At 39.9% G+C, this 16,701-nt stretch overlaps 1 protein-coding gene across 1 annotated transcript in view; it reads left to right on the forward strand.

Moving 5' to 3' along the window:
• The first annotated feature begins 16,339 nt into the window (after positions 1-16,339).
• Positions 16,340-16,701, forward strand: part of LOC133023672 (nuclear body protein SP140-like protein) — a 4,994-nt gene continuing 4,632 nt past the window's right edge. Inside the window, exon 1 of the mRNA XM_061090746.1 lies at positions 16,340-16,642. Coding sequence (XP_060946729.1) covers positions 16,499-16,642 — 144 coding nt within the window. The 5' untranslated portion in view covers positions 16,340-16,498. The remainder of the gene's footprint in view (positions 16,643-16,701) is intronic.

Genomic DNA, 16,701 nt, shown 5'->3' on the forward strand with positions numbered 1-16,701 from the left:
TGCGACTTCACGCAAAACATTTCAAACTAGTTTCACTTTCCCAACGTCACTGGAGAAACCATTTGTGGGCAGATCTTCAGGAGAAGATATGCCAAGATATACACCGGACTCAATCTCCACACCTGGAGTCCCCACAGACTGTTGACCTGTCAGATCCTCTGTCTCACATCTGGACTCGTTGAGTCCCTCCGTGATGGACCCGCTGCATGGAGAACCCGGCCACGTTCCTCCGCCAATTGCGGGACCACGACCTGATCCCGGAGGACAGGTACACGGTGAGAGAGGCTGCGCGCGCGGACACACACACACACACACACACACACACACACACACACACACACACACAAACACACACACACACGCACACACACACACACACACACATATTCTTCATACGGGTCCTTATTGGATGAAACGCGCGCCCACGTGTGAGAGTGGGAAATATGATATAAAACTGAAGATAAATAATAAATCAATTAAAGAGGTTTGTTTTATTTGTCTTGTGCAGTTTTATAATTTGTGATAGATTTCCAGTCTTTGGGTCACATGACATTGAAGCCATTGAAAAGATTGAAATTAGTTTTTTTTTTCAATTATTTATTTTGTATGAAAAATTAAATGATGGACTATACAGACTATCATGAATGAATTATATAATAGTGTGTGTGTGTTTGTAGAAAGTGAGTGGCATGAAGAAAAAAGAAAACAAGAGCACAGCCCTGTATGACGTGCTGGACAGTGTGGAGCGGGAGCGATCCCAGCACATCCACCGGTTCTGGAGATGTGTTTTCAAAGACACCATCCTGAACGTCTACCCAACCCTGCGACTCATCGTTAGCGTGTTAACTGATTGTGATTCTGTCCACTGTGTTTATCTGCTCACATCCCACCTCTTTAACTGTTTCAATACTAGTCTAAGAATTGATTTAAAAAAAAAAAAAAAAAAAAATTCTAGTCTTTTCATGGTGTCTTCTTTAAACATAAAGGCCTTTCAGTATTAATGTAATGAGAGAAGAGGTGAGATCATTCTTTCACTGACGCCTTCAAAAAAGTAGTTTCTTTGTTTTAATGTGAACCTTGTTTTCATTACTCATCCGACATTTCATGTAATTGCAGGATTTTTCGAAAAGGAGAAGGAAGAGACAGATAAGAGGAAAAGGAAGGAGCGCTCTGAAGTTGAGGAGGAAGAGAAGGAGCAGGTGAGCTCAGTAAAAAAGAAGAGGAGGCTGTTGAGGAGGAGCATGTACGAGGAGGATGATGAGGAGCAGCAGCCAAGTCCTTCCTCTGAGCTGACTCCAGATCGGAGGAAAAAGTCAGAGAAAGTCTGTAAGTTACCTCTCATGTAGCCTTACTTAGAGCACCTGAAAGTTTGACTGCTGTAAAGTGCACTTTAGACCTCCTGCAAGAACATGTGCATTTTCTCATCCTAAATTTCTCCTACATAACTTTCTTACGGTGAGTTTGTACGAAACATGCAGATTCAACAAAAGCTTCTTACCCAGAAAAGTGTGTGAACCTGATGAACTCTGAACGGCAAGTTAACACAAATCTGTTTAAAGAAGGAAATCTTAACTAAACATTGTGTTCAAACTTCCCAGCATCTCCGATAAAGAAAGGAGAGAAAAGGGACATTTGGACTTTGCCACTTCATAAGACTCAGCTTCCTGTGACCTGTGGATCCCAGGAGGGGATTCTGAGCAGGGAGCGCCTGGCCAAAGGTCAGAGGTTCTAAAGGAATAATTGTTTCATTACTTGAATTAAAAATGGAGGAAAAGTTTATTGTGGACATTTTATCTGCTGGGATTTTAGATATAACTGATATGACTGTGACAATGAAAACATTTAATTTCCTCCGTGTGTCTCAGGGGAGAAGTGCATTATGTCCCAGAAACAGTGGTTTACTCCCAGTGAATTTGAGAGGTTTTCAGGGAAGGGAAGCTCGAGGAAATGGAAGTCCAGCATTAAGTATAAGGGTTCCCCCCTGGCAAGACTTATAAAGGTTTGTTGAAAAGCAATTCTTATTCTATAATATACACAAATCACTTCACACACTATTTGTGGTAAAGATTGTTTTCCTTGTTTTTCTATTTCTATTCAGGACGGGCACCTGAAATCAGTGGGATACAAAAGACGCAATAAAACTGAATCAAGACCGGTGAAAACATCTTGAATAGAAAAATAACTAAAGTCAGACTCAGTATCATCTTGTTATCATTTGTTCTTATCTGGGCTATTTCTTCCTATTTCTCCCCTGCAGGCCAAGAGATCCCTGTTTCCATCTGATGGTGCAACCACAGGTTTGTATTTGTGCTAAACACTGATTATTGAAAAAGTTAGTATTTTTAGATACCAAAGCATCTGCTAATTGCAGGTAAAAGATTAAAATGTCATTATGTTATAATAGGCAGTGCATTTTCCAATGTCATTGTTATGCTTAAAATGTGTTTATTTAAGAGAGAAAACAGGAGAGGTGAAATACCCTCAAATTCGCTTTGTCCTTTTTTAGTGTCTGAGGAAGACAAAGAGAATGATGATGATGATGATGATGATGATGATGATGATGATGATGATGATGATGATGATGATGATGATGATGATGATGATGATGATGATGATGATGATGATGAAAATGAGGAGGGTGACCTGGAAAACCATGAGGACCAGGTTCCTTATAGCAGCAATGAAGGTTCTACGGACGTCACAGGTGCTTGTTTATATGAAGATACATTTATGCTGAGAAGAGTTCAAGTTTCTCAAACTCTCAGCATGTGTCCTTTGCAGATGAAGACGGAGCGACTGAGAACCAGACAGAGCCAGAAGTGGGCAAAGTCTTCAAAGTGACATGTGGAGGTGAAGCTGGGACTTTACACCAAAAACAATTTGCATCAGGTAACGTTCACCATTGAATGTGGCACTTGAGGAAAAGTCAGGTGATCGCAGAAGTTGTCGAATATTAGTTGTTGTATTTTTGTTTTATGTGTAACGCTGTGAACTAAACCGACCAAACCAACACGTCCCATCCGATCTTCTCTTTCTCCACCAGGGAAAGGGTGGAGAAAGTGTGGATGGGGGGGGGTTTAATAATGAGAGGAAAACCTGGGAAATTGAAACTCCAGGAAAACAGAAGGGAAATCCAAAGTATGGGATGCATATTTGATCATTTATATAATATACAATAAGTCATTTATATCGTTTAAAGTCATTTTTCAGAGTGTTTCCTTGCGCGATTCTCAGTTACAAAGTGTTTTTTTGGAGAGAAATACTGAATAAATACATCATGTTTTCAAACTCAAAAATAATTGTTTGAATAATCATGATTTCAATATTGTCCAAAATAATCATGATTATCAGTTTTTCCATCATCGAGCAGCCCTAAGGCAATGTATTTCCCCATGTCATTTGTATGCTTAAAATGTATTTATTTTGAGAGAGAAAACAGCAGATTGAGCGTCTTCATTGTAAATGTAGAAGGAACCACTGATATGTACATGAAAAGGTGAAATACCCTCAAATTCGCTTCGTCCTTTTTCAGTGTCTGAGGAAGACGAAGAGGCTGATGATGATGATGATGATGATGATGATGAAGTGAGTGAATTAGTGGATGAGGAGGATGACCAGGAAAACCAGGAGGACTCAGGTGTTTCTAATAGCAAGAATGAAAGTTCTCCGGACGTCACAGGTGCTTGTTTATATGAAGATACATTTATGCTGAGAAGAGTTCAAGTTTCTCAAACTCTCGGCATGTGTCCTTTGCAGATGAAGAAGGAGCGACTGAGAACCAGACGGAGCCAGAAGTGGGCAAAGTCTTCAAAGTGACATGTGGAGGTGAAGCTGGGACTTTACACCAAAAACAATTTGCATCAGGTAACGTTCACCATTGAATGTGGCGCTTGAGGAAAAGTCAAGTGATCGAAGAAGTTGACGAATATTAGTTGTATTTTTGTTTTATGTGTAACGCTGTGAACTAAACCAACCAAACCAACACGTCCCATCCGATCTTCTCTTTCTCCACCAGGGAAAGGGTGGAGAAAGTGTGGGGGGGGGGTTTAATAATGAGGGGAAAATCTGAGAAATTGAAACTCCAGGAAAACAGAAGGGAAATCCAAAGTATGGGATGCATATTTGATCATTTATATAATATACAATAAGTCATTTATATCGTTTAAAGTCCTTTTTCAGAGTGTTTTCTGGGGCGTTTCTCAGTTACAAAGTGTTTTTTTGGAGAGAACTACTGAATAAATGCATCATGTTTTCAAACTCGAAAATAATCGTTTGAATAATCATGATTTCAATATTGTCCAAAATAATCATGATTATCATTTTTTCCATAATCGAGCAGCCCTAAGGCAATGTATTTCCCCATGTCATTTTTATACTTAAAATGTATTTATTTTAAGGGAGAAAAGCAGCAGATTGAGCGTCTTAATTGTAACTGTAGAAGGAACCACTGATATGTACATGAAAAGGTAAAATTCCCTCAAATTCGCTTCGTCCTTTTCCAGTGTCTGAGGAACACGAAGAGGCTGATGATGAGGATGATGATGATGATGATGATGATGATGATGATGATGATGATGATGATGATGATGATGATGATGATGATGATGATGATGATGATGATGATGATGATGATGATGATGATAATAAGGATGAGGAGGAAGACCTGGAAAACCAGGTCTACCGGGTTCCTTTTCGCCGCAGTGAAAGTTCTTCGGACGTCACAGGTGCTTGTTTATATGAAGATACATTTATGCTGAGAAGAGTTCAAGTTTCTTAAACTCTCAGCATGTGTCCTTTGCAGATGAAGACGGAGCGACTGAGAACCAGACAGAGCCAGAAGTGGGCAAAGTCTTCAAAGTGACATGTGGAGGTGAAGCTGGGACTTTACACCAAAAACAATTTGCATCAGGTAACGTTCACCATTGAATGTGGCGCTTGAGGAAAAGTCAAGCGATCGCAGAAGTTGACGAATATTAGTTGTATTTTTGTTTTATGTGTAACGCTGTGAACTAAACCAACCAAACCAACACGTCCCATCCGATCTTCTCTTTCTCCACCAGGGAAAGGGTGGAGAAAGTGTGGGGGGGGGGGTTTAATAATGAGGGGAAAATCTGAGAAATTGAAACTCCAGGAAAACAGAAGGGAAATCCAAAGTATGGGATGCATATTTGATCATTTATATAATATACAATAAGTCATTTATATCGTTTAAAGTCCTTTTTCAGAGTGTTTTCTGGGGCGTTTCTCAGTTACAAAGTGTTTTTTTGGAGAGAACTACTGAATAAATGCATCATGTTTTCAAACTCGAAAATAATCGTTTGAATAATCATGATTTCAATATTTTCCAAAATAATCATGATTATCATTTTTTCCATAATCGAGCAGCCCTAAGGCAATGTATTTCCCCATGTCATTTTTATACTTAAAATGTATTTATTTTAAGGGAGAAAAGCAGCAGATTGAGCGTCTTAATTGTAACTGTAGAAGGAACCACTGATATGTACATGAAAAGGTAAAATTCCCTCAAATTCGCTTCGTCCTTTTCCAGTGTCTGAGGAACACGAAGAGGCTGATGATGAGGATGATGATGATGATGATGATGATGATGATGATGATGATGATGATGATGATGATGATGATGATGATGATGATGATGATGATGATGATGATGATGATGATGATGATGATGATGATGATGATGATGATGATGATAATAAGGATGAGGAGGAAGACCTGGAAAACCAGGTCTACCGGGTTCCTTTTCGCCGCAGTGAAAGTTCTTCGGACGTCACAGGTGCTTGTTTATATGAAGATACATTTATGCTGAGAAGAGTTCAAGTTTCTTAAACTCTCAGCATGTGTCCTTTGCAGATGAAGACGGAGCGACTGAGAACCAGACAGAGCCAGAAGTGGGCAAAGTCTTCAAAGTGACATGTGGAGGTGAAGCTGGGACTTTACACCAAAAACAATTTGCATCAGGTAACATTCACCATTGAATGTGGCGCTTGAGGAAAAGTCAGGTGATCGCAGAAGTTGTCGAATATTAGTTGTATCTTTGTTCTATGTGAAACGCTGTGAACTAAACCGACCAAACCAACACATCCAATCCGATCTTCTCTTTCTCCACCAGGGAAAGGGTGGGGAAAGTGTGTGTGTGTGTGTGGGGGGGGGACATTTAATAATGATAATGAGAGGAAAATCTGGGAAATTGAAACTCCATGAAAACAGAAGGGAAATCCAAAGTATGGGATGCATATTTGATCATTTATATAATATACAATAAGTCATTTATATCGTTTAAAGTCATTTTTCAGAGTGTTTCCTTGCGCGATTCTCAGTTACAAAGTGTTTTTTTGGAGAGAAATACTGAATAAATACATCATGTTTTCAAACTCAAAAATAATTGTTTGAATAATCGTGATTTCAATATTGTCCAAAATAATCATGATTATCAGTTTTTCCATCATCGAGCAGCCCTAAGGCAATGTATTTCCCCATGTCATTTGTATGCTTAAAATGTATTTATTTTGAGAGAGAAAACAGCAGAATGAGCGTCTTCATTGTAAATGTAGAAGATACCACTGATATGTACATGAAAAGGTGAAATACCCTCAAATTCGCTTCGTCCTTTTTCAGTGTCTGAGGAAGACGAAGAGGCTGATGATGATGATGATGATGATGATGATGATGAAGTGAGTGAATTTGTGGATGAGGAGGATGACCAGGAAAACCAGGAGGACTCAGGTGTTTCTAATAGCAACAATGAAAGTTCTCCGGACGTCACAGGTGCTTGTTTATATGAAGATACATTTATGCTGAGAAGAGTTCAAGTTTCTTAAACTCTCAGCATGTGTCCTTTGCAGATGAAGACGGAGCGACTGAGAACCAGACAGAGCCAGAAGTGGGCAAAGTCTTCAAAGTGACATGTGGAGGTGAAGCTGGGACTTTACACCAAAAACAATTTGCATCAGGTAACATTCACCATTGAATGTGGCGCTTGAGGAAAAGTCAGGTGATCGCAGAAGTTGTCGAATATTAGTTGTATCTTTGTTCTATGTGAAACGCTGTGAACTAAACCGACCAAACCAACACATCCAATCCGATCTTCTCTTTCTCCACCAGGGAAAGGGTGGGGAAAGTGTGTGTGTGTGTGTGGGGGGGGGACATTTAATAATGATAATGAGAGGAAAATCTGGGAAATTGAAACTCCATGAAAACAGAAGGGAAATCCAAAGTATGGGATGCATATTTGATCATTTATATAATATACAATAAGTCATTTATATCGTTTAAAGTCATTTTTCAGAGTGTTTCCTTGCGCGATTCTCAGTTACAAAGTGTTTTTTTGGAGAGAAATACTGAATAAATACATCATGTTTTCAAACTCAAAAATAATTGTTTGAATAATCGTGATTTCAATATTGTCCAAAATAATCATGATTATCAGTTTTTCCATCATCGAGCAGCCCTAAGGCAATGTATTTCCCCATGTCATTTGTATGCTTAAAATGTATTTATTTTGAGAGAGAAAACAGCAGAATGAGCGTCTTCATTGTAAATGTAGAAGATACCACTGATATGTACATGAAAAGGTGAAATACCCTCAAATTCGCTTCGTCCTTTTTCAGTGTCTGAGGAAGACGAAGAGGCTGATGATGATGATGATGATGATGATGAAGTGAGTGAATTTGTGGATGAGGAGGATGACCAGGAAAACCAGGAGGACTCAGGTGTTTCTAATAGCAACAATGAAAGTTCTCCGGACGTCACAGGTGCTTGTTTATATGAAGATACATTTATGCTGAGAAGAGTTCAAGTTTCTCAAACTCTCGGCATGTGTCCTTTGCAGATGAAGAAGGAGCGACTGAGAACCAGACGGAGCCAGAAGTGGGCAAAGTCTTCAAAGTGACATGTGGAGGTGAAGCTGGGACTTTACACCAAAAACAATTTGCATCAGGTAACGTTCACCATTGAATGTGGCGCTTGAGGAAAAGTCAAGCGATCGCAGAAGTTGACTAATATTAGTTGTATTTTTGTTTTATGTGTAACGCTGTGAACTAAACCAACCAAACCAACACGTCCCATCCGATCTTCTCTTTCTCCACCAGGGAAAGGGTGGAGAAAGTGTGGGGGGGGGGATTTAATAATTAGGGGAAAATCTGAGAAATTGAAACTCCAGGAAAACAGAAGGGAAATCCAAAGTATGGGATGCATATTTGATCATTTATATAATATACAATAAGTCATTTATATCGTTTAAAGTCATATTTCAGAGTGTTTTCTGGGGCGTTTCTCAGTTACAAAGTGTTTTTTTGGAGAGAACTACTGAATAAATGCATCATGTTTTCAAACTCGAAAATAATCGTTTGAATAATCATGATTTCAATATTGTCCAAAATAATCATGATTATCATTTTTTCCATAATCGAGCAGCTCTAAGGCAATGTATTTCCCCATGTCATTTTTATACTTAAAATGTATTTATTTTAAGGGAGAAAAGCAGCAGATTGAGCGTCTTAATTGTAACTGTAGAAGGAACCACTGATATGTACATGAAAAGGTGAAATACCCTTAAATTCGCTTCATCCTTTTTCAGTGTCTGAGGAAGACGAAGAGGCTGATGATGATGATGATGATGATGATGATGATGATGAAAATAAGGATGAGGAGGAAGACCTTGAAAACCAGGTCTACCGGGTTCCTTCTAGCAGCAATGAAGGTTCTCCGGACGTCACAGGTGCTTGTTTATATGAAGATACATTCATGCTGAGAAGAGTTCAAGTTTCTTAAACTCTCAGCATGTGTCCTTTGCAGATGAAGACGGAGCGACTGAGAACCAGACAGAGCCAGAAGTGGGCAAAGTCTTCAAAGTGACATGTGGAGGTGAAGCTGGGACTTTACACCAAAAACAATTTGCATCAGGTAACATTCACCATTGAATGTGGCGCTTGAGGAAAAGTCAGGTGATCGCAGAAGTTGTCGAATATTAGTTGTATCTTTGTTCTATGTGAAACGCTGTGAACTAAACCGACCAAACCAACACATCCAATCCGATCTTCTCTTTCTCCACCAGGGAAAGGGTGGGGAAAGTGTGTGTGTGTGTGTGGGGGGGGGGACATTTAATAATGATAATGAGAGGAAAATCTGGGAAATTGAAACTCCAGGAAAACAGAAGGGAAATCCAAAGTATGGGATGCATATTTGATCATTTATATAATATACAATAAGTCATTTATATCGTTTAAAGTCATTTTTCAGAGTGTTTCCTTGCGCGATTCTCAGTTACAAAGTGTTTTTTTGGAGAGAAATACTGAATAAATACATCATGTTTTCAAACTCAAAAATAATTGTTTGAATAATCGTGATTTCAATATTGTCCAAAATAATCATGATTATCAGTTTTTCCATCATCGAGCAGCCCTAAGGCAATGTATTTCCCCATGTCATTTGTATGCTTAAAATGTATTTATTTTGAGAGAGAAAACAGCAGATTGAGCGTCTTCATTGTAAATGTAGAAGGAACCACTGATATGTACATGAAAAGGTGAAATACCCTCAAATTCGCTTTGTCCTTTTTCAGTGTCTGAGGAAGACGAAGAGGCTGATGATGATGATGATGATGATGAAGCGAGTGAATTTTAGGATGAGGAGGATGACCAGGAAAACCAGGAGGACTCAGGTGTTTCTAATAGCAACAATGAAAGTTCTCCGGACGTCACAGGTGCTTGTTTATATGAAGATACATTTATGCTGAGAAGAGTTCAAGTTTCTCAAACTCTCGGCATGTGTCCTTTGCAGATGAAGAAGGAGCGACTGAGAACCAGACGGAGCCAGAAGTGGGCAAAGTCTTCAAAGTGACATGTGGAGGTGAAGCTGGGACTTTACACCAAAAACAATTTGCATCAGGTAACGTTCACCATTGAATGTGGCGCTTGAGGAAAAGTCAAGCGATCGCAGAAGTTGACTAATATTAGTTGTATTTTTGTTTTATGTGTAACGCTGTGAACTAAACCAACCAAACCAACACGTCCCATCCGATCTTCTCTTTCTCCACCAGGGAAAGGGTGGAGAAAGTGTGGGGGGGGGGATTTAATAATTAGGGGAAAATCTGAGAAATTGAAACTCCAGGAAAACAGAAGGGAAATCCAAAGTATGGGATGCATATTTGATCATTTATATAATATACAATAAGTCATTTATATCGTTTAAAGTCATATTTCAGAGTGTTTTCTGGGGCGTTTCTCAGTTACAAAGTGTTTTTTTGGAGAGAACTACTGAATAAATGCATCATGTTTTCAAACTCGAAAATAATCGTTTGAATAATCATGATTTCAATATTGTCCAAAATAATCATGATTATCATTTTTTCCATAATCGAGCAGCTCTAAGGCAATGTATTTCCCCATGTCATTTTTATATTTAAAATGTATTTATTTTAAGGGAGAAAAGCAGCAGATTGAGCGTCTTAATTGTAACTGTAGAAGGAACCACTGATATGTACATGAAAAGGTGAAATACCCTTAAATTCGCTTCATCCTTTTTCAGTGTCTGAGGAAGACGAAGAGGCTGCTGATGATGATGATGATGAAAATAAGGATGAGGAGGAAGACCTTGAAAACCAGGTCTACCGGGTTCCTTCTAGCAGCAATGAAGGTTCTCCGGACGTCACAGGTGCTTGTTTATATGAAGATACATTCATGCTGAGAAGAGTTCAAGTTTCTTAAACTCTCAGCATGTGTCCTTTGCAGATGAAGACGGAGCGACTGAGAACCAGACAGAGCCAGAAGTGGGCAAAGTCTTCAAAGTGACATGTGGAGGTGAAGCTGGGACTTTACACCAAAAACAATTTGCATCAGGTAACATTCACCATTGAATGTGGCGCTTGAGGAAAAGTCAGGTGATCGCAGAAGTTGTTGAATATTAGTTGTATCTTTGTTCTATGTGAAACGCTGTGAACTAAACAGACCAAACCAACACATCCAATCCGATCTTCTCTTTCTCCACCAGGGAAAGGGTGGGGAAAGTGTGTGTGTGTGGGGGGGGGTGGGACATTTAATAATGATAATGAGAGGAAAATCTGGGAAATTGAAACTCCAGGAAAACAGAAGGGAAATCCAAAGTATGGGATGCATATTTGATCATTTATATAATATACAATAAGTCATTTATATCGTTTAAAGTCATTTTTCAGAGTGTTTCCTGGCGCGATTCTCAGTTACAAAGTGTTTTTTTGGAGAGAAATACTGAATAAATGCATCATGTTTTCAAACTCAAAAATAATTGTTTGAATAATCGTGATTTCAATATTGTCCAAAATAATCATGATTATCAGTTTTTCCATCATCGAGAAGCCCTAAGGCAATGTATTTCCCCATGTCATTTGTATGCTTAAAATGTATTTATTTTGAGAGAGAAAACAGCAGATTGAGCGTCTTCATTGTAAATGTAGAAGGAACCACTGATATGTACATGAAAAGGTGAAATACCCTCAAATTCGCTTCGTCCTTTTTCAGTGTCTGAGGAAGACGAAGAGGCTGATGATGATGATGATGATGATGAAGTGAGTGAATTTGTGGATGAGGAGGATGACCAGGAAAACCAGGAGGACTCAGTTGTTTCTAATAGCAACAATGAAAGTTCTCCGGACGTCACAGGTGCTTGTTTATATGAAGATACATTTATGCTGAGAAGAGTTCAAGTTTCTCAAACTCTCGGCATGTGTCCTTTGCAGATGAAGAAGGAGCGACTGAGAACCAGACGGAGCCAGAAGTGGGCAAAGTCTTCAAAGTGACATGTGGAGGTGAAGCTGGGACTTTACACCAAAAACAATTTGCATCAGGTAACGCTCACCATTGAATGTGGCGCTTGAGGAAAAGTCAAGTGATCGCAGAAGTTGTCGAATATTAGTTGTATCTTTGTTTTATGTGTAACGCTGTGAACTAAACCGACCAAACCAACACGTCCCATCCGATCTTCTCTTTCTCCACCAGGGAAAGGGTGGAGAAAGTGTGTATGTGTGTGTGTGTGTGTGGGGGGGCATTTAATAATGATATTGAGAGGAAAATCGGGGAAATTGAAACTCCAGAAAAACAGAAGGGAATTCCAAAGTATGGGATGCATATTTGATCATTTATATAATATACAATCAGTCATTTATATCGTTTAAAGTCATTTTTCAGAGTGTTTCCTGGCGCGATTCTCAGTTACAAAGTTTTTTTTTAGAGAGAAATACGGAATAAATGCATCATGTTTCCAAACTCAAAAATAATTGTTTGAGTAATCGTGATTTCAATATTTTCCAAAATAATCACGGTTATGATTTTGTCCATAATCGAACAGCCCTAAGGCAATGTATTTCCCCATGTCATTTTTATGCTTAAAATGTATTTATTTTAAGGGAGAAAAGCAGCAGATTGAGCGTCTTAATTGTAAATGTAGAAGGAACCACTGATATGTACATGAAAAGGTGAAATACCCTTAAATTCGCTTCATCCTTTTCAGTGTCTGGGGAAGATGAAGAGGCTGATGATGATGATGATGATGATGATGATGATGATGATGATGATGATGATGATGATGATGATGATGATGATGATGATGATGATGATGATGATGATGATGATGATGATGATGATGATGAAGATTATAAGGATGAGGAGGAAGACCTGGAAAACCAGGTCTACCGGGTTCCTTCTAGCAGCAATGAAAGTTCTCCGGACGTCACAGGTGCTTGTTTATATGAAGATACATTTATGCTGAGAAGATTTCATTTTCTCAAACTCTCAAAGGTTCTGTCCTGGGTCCTCTCCTCTTTTCTTTGTACACCAACTCTCTCTGCTCTGTTATTCACTCGCATGGCTTTTCCTACCATAGCTATGCTGATGACACCCAACTAATCCTCTCTTTTCCTCGATCAGAAACACAGGTAGCAGCACGAATCTTTACCTGTCTGACTGACATCTCTCAGTGGATGACCGCTCACCACCTGAAGATTAACCTTGACAAGACTGAACTACTGTTCCTTCCAGGGAAAGACTCTCCCACCCACGACCTGACTATTAACTTTGACAACTCCGTGCTAACCCCCACTCACACTGCTAGGAACCTGGGTGTGACACTTGACAGCCAACTCTCACTGACTGCCAACATTACTGCAACAACACGGTCCTGTAGATTCATGCTATACAACATCCAGAGAATACGCCCCCTTCTCACTCAGAAGGCGGTGCAGGTTCTGGTCCAGGCCCTGGTCATCTCACGCCTAGACTACTGTAACTTCCTCCTGGCAGGTCTACTTGCTAGTGCCATCCGACCTTTGCAGCTCATTCAGAATGCAGCAGCTCGACTGGTTTTTAACCAACCTAAATTCACTCACACTACTCCGCTCCTCCGCTCCCTTCACTGGCTACCAGTGGCTGCCCGCATCCGGTTCAAAACACTAGTACTTGCGTACCATGCTGTGAACAGATCAGGTCCAGTTTACATCCAGGACATGGTCAAACTTTACACACCAGCACGTTCACTCCACTCTGTTTCGGCTAATCGGCTTGTTGCTCCTTCACTGCAAGCTAAACGCTCATCAAAATCACAACTGTTTGCTGTCCTAGCTCCTAAATGGTGGAATGAGCTCCCAATCGACATCCGGACATCTGACAGTTTACACATCTTCCGCAGAAAACTAAAAACACACCTCTTCCGACTGTACCTTGAATAAAATAAAAAAAAACTTACCAAAAACTAACCACTTTTGAAACTAACACTTTGGTAGCACTAAAATGGCACTTACCAATAGCACTTTGTAGTTTTGCTTTATTTCGAAGAAATTGTACTGTCTTGATTCTTGTTGTTCTGGGTTTGTTCCCTCGGGGCTGAATGCACTTATTGTAAGTCGCTTTGGATAAAAGCGTCAGCTAAATGAGATGTAATGTAATGTAATGTACATGAAAAGGTGAAATACCATTAAATTCGCTTCATCCTTTTTCACTGTCTGAGGAAGACGATGATGATGATGATCTGAGTGAATTTGTGGATGAGGAGGATGACCTGGAAAACCAGGAGGACTCGGTTGTTTCTTACAGCGACAATGAAAGTTCTACAGACGTCACAGGTGCTTGTTTATATGAAGATACATTTATGCTGAGAAGAGTTCAAGTTTCTCAAACTCTCAGCATGTGTCCGTTGCAGATGAAGACGGAGCGACTGAGAACCAGACAGAGCCAGAAGTGGGCAAAGTCTTCAAAGTGACATGTGGAGGTGAAGCTGGGACTTTACACCAAAAACAATTTGCATCAGGTAACGTTCACCATTAAATGTGGCACTTGAGGAAAGGTCAGATGATATGTTTTATGTGTAACGCTGTAAACCTAAACTAAATCGACCTAACCAACACATCCAATCCGATCTTCTCTTTCTCCACCAGGGACTCGTGGAAAGTGTATCAGAACAGAGAGGAGCTGGTTGACCCCAATAGAGTTTTTAAAGCAGGCATCAAGTCAGAAGAGCTGCTGGAAGAAAGACATCTTGTGTGAAGGAAAACCACTCTGTGCTCTCATAGAGGTATAGTGTGTTTGTGTGGGTGTTTGTGTGTATCATGGGACAAGATTGGATGCATGGATGGATGGATGAATGATGGATGGATGGAGACAGGGAGGTAGTGAGAGAGCAACAGGAAGTTTTAAGCTTGAAACACCTGAACTGTGAGACAAAGGAAGATGATGTAGATTTGTTTGTTTCAGGCTTCAGTCTTGAAGATCCACCCCCCGCTGTGTGAGTGCAGACTGTGCAAACCAAATGAAACAGATCGGGTAACTGGTTTTCATTTGTACAATTTCTGAATTGATTAACTGGTGGTGCTGCTGCGTGTTAACATACTTTCCGTCACGTGCTGTGTGTCCCGGAAGGAGAACCAGAAAAACGGAAGAGTGGTGTGTGTGAAAGAGGAGAAGCTGACCTGGAGCTTTGACAGAAGTAGGAGCCAATCAAAAGATAAACACCAATTTGAAGTATATGTGATTATTTTTTGATGCATACTAATGTACTCACATATACGCTCAACCGATCCTAAGTCCATCTCAGCTGTCAATCGTAATGTTTATATACAGTCTGTTCAATGTCGTGTTTAAGATCGATGAACAGAGCACTGATTGATGAGCAGGGTTACGTTTTGAAACTCTGTACTCAGTTGGAAAAAAGGCTTAAAAGTTACAGAGATGCAGTTTAATAGTTGTATTTTGTGACCTTTTTTTTTACAGTGTATTAATTAAAATAACTCAGGCGTCCAACTTTATCCAACTTAACTGGAGAAAGCATTTTGCAGTGTAGATTGTATTTTTTATCAGTGTAATTGAAGTTTCAGTAAACCCACTGTTCAGGTTATAACACTTCTTGTGAAGAGTGGTTATTATGGGATACTTCTTACCATGTGACAACTCAATTCAGTACTTTTTACCGTTTCACTTTCACTGTAATGACCACTGTTTTCATATTCATGTGTTTTCCTTTTCTACAAAACTTAGTGACTTCTCCTAATATACTATAAATATATGTATTTAAAAATGTATTTTCTCCAAAGCATTTGCATCATGCAAAATATCTGGATTTCCACGTCACTAAACTTAAATATTATTTGTGTCACATCTGATATGATGTAGTGTTGGGATTTTAAAATCTATATTTGTCTGTGTGTGTGTGAAGATGGGAATATAACTGAACTCTAAACAAATGCAGGAGGGTGGGGGCAGGAGCAGTTTGGGCCAGATATATGGCTTTTAGACAATCACTTACAATAACCGTTGCTGCTTGGTGTTAATCTTGAAGTTAATTAGAATGTGTGTTCGTCACAACACTGTACAATCTCAACCCTGTCTTAATAAGAGGTCTGATAAGAGCCGATGCCTGTGGAGACTGTAAATCTGTGGGATCCAATACACTGTACTTTAACTTGTTCTCATACCTCACTTTTATGTATTGAAGCAGAAATTCAGCTAATGAACGTCTTTAGAAGCAGGATGAAGGAACTGGATGTGGATGTTTGTGGCTGCTTGGCCTGAGTCTTGGAACGTGGAGGTGATTCTTTGTATCTTCACATTCTGCTTTGTGCTGTTTCTTATCAGTAGCTGTGTTTCTCTCTGGGCTGCTTGTCTTGTCCTGTGTCAACTGAAAAATAACCTCAATCTTCCTGGTTGAATAAAGTTTATTAAACTTTGCTACACAAATAAACTTCCCTTGGATGAAAACCTTTGATGTGTGCTGTGCAGTGATGCCCCCTGGTGCCCTGGACAGGAACTGCGACTTCACAAAATCATTTCAAAGTAGTTTCACTTTCACTGGAAGGAGAAAGGACAATTTGTGGGCAGATCCTCAGGAGAAGATATACCAATATATACCAAGATATACACCGGACTCAATCTCCACACCTGGAGTACCCACAGACTGTTGACCTGTCAGATCCTCTGTCTCACATCTGGCTGCACATCTGGACTCGTTGAGTCCCTCCGTGATGGACCCGCTGGCCGTCCTAAAGCCGGAGGAGCTGCTGCGCTTCTTCCATCGTCACAAAACAGAGATGTCCTGCATGAAGAACCCGGGCACGTTCCTCAGCCAACTGCGGGACCACGACCTGATCCCAGAGGACAGGTACACGGTGAGAGGGGCTGCGCGCGCGCAGACACACACACACACACACATTCCTCATACGGGTCC

Source organism: Limanda limanda, chromosome 17 (genome assembly GCF_963576545.1).
Source record: "Limanda limanda chromosome 17, fLimLim1.1, whole genome shotgun sequence".
Lineage (NCBI taxonomy): Eukaryota > Metazoa > Chordata > Actinopteri > Pleuronectiformes > Pleuronectidae > Limanda > Limanda limanda.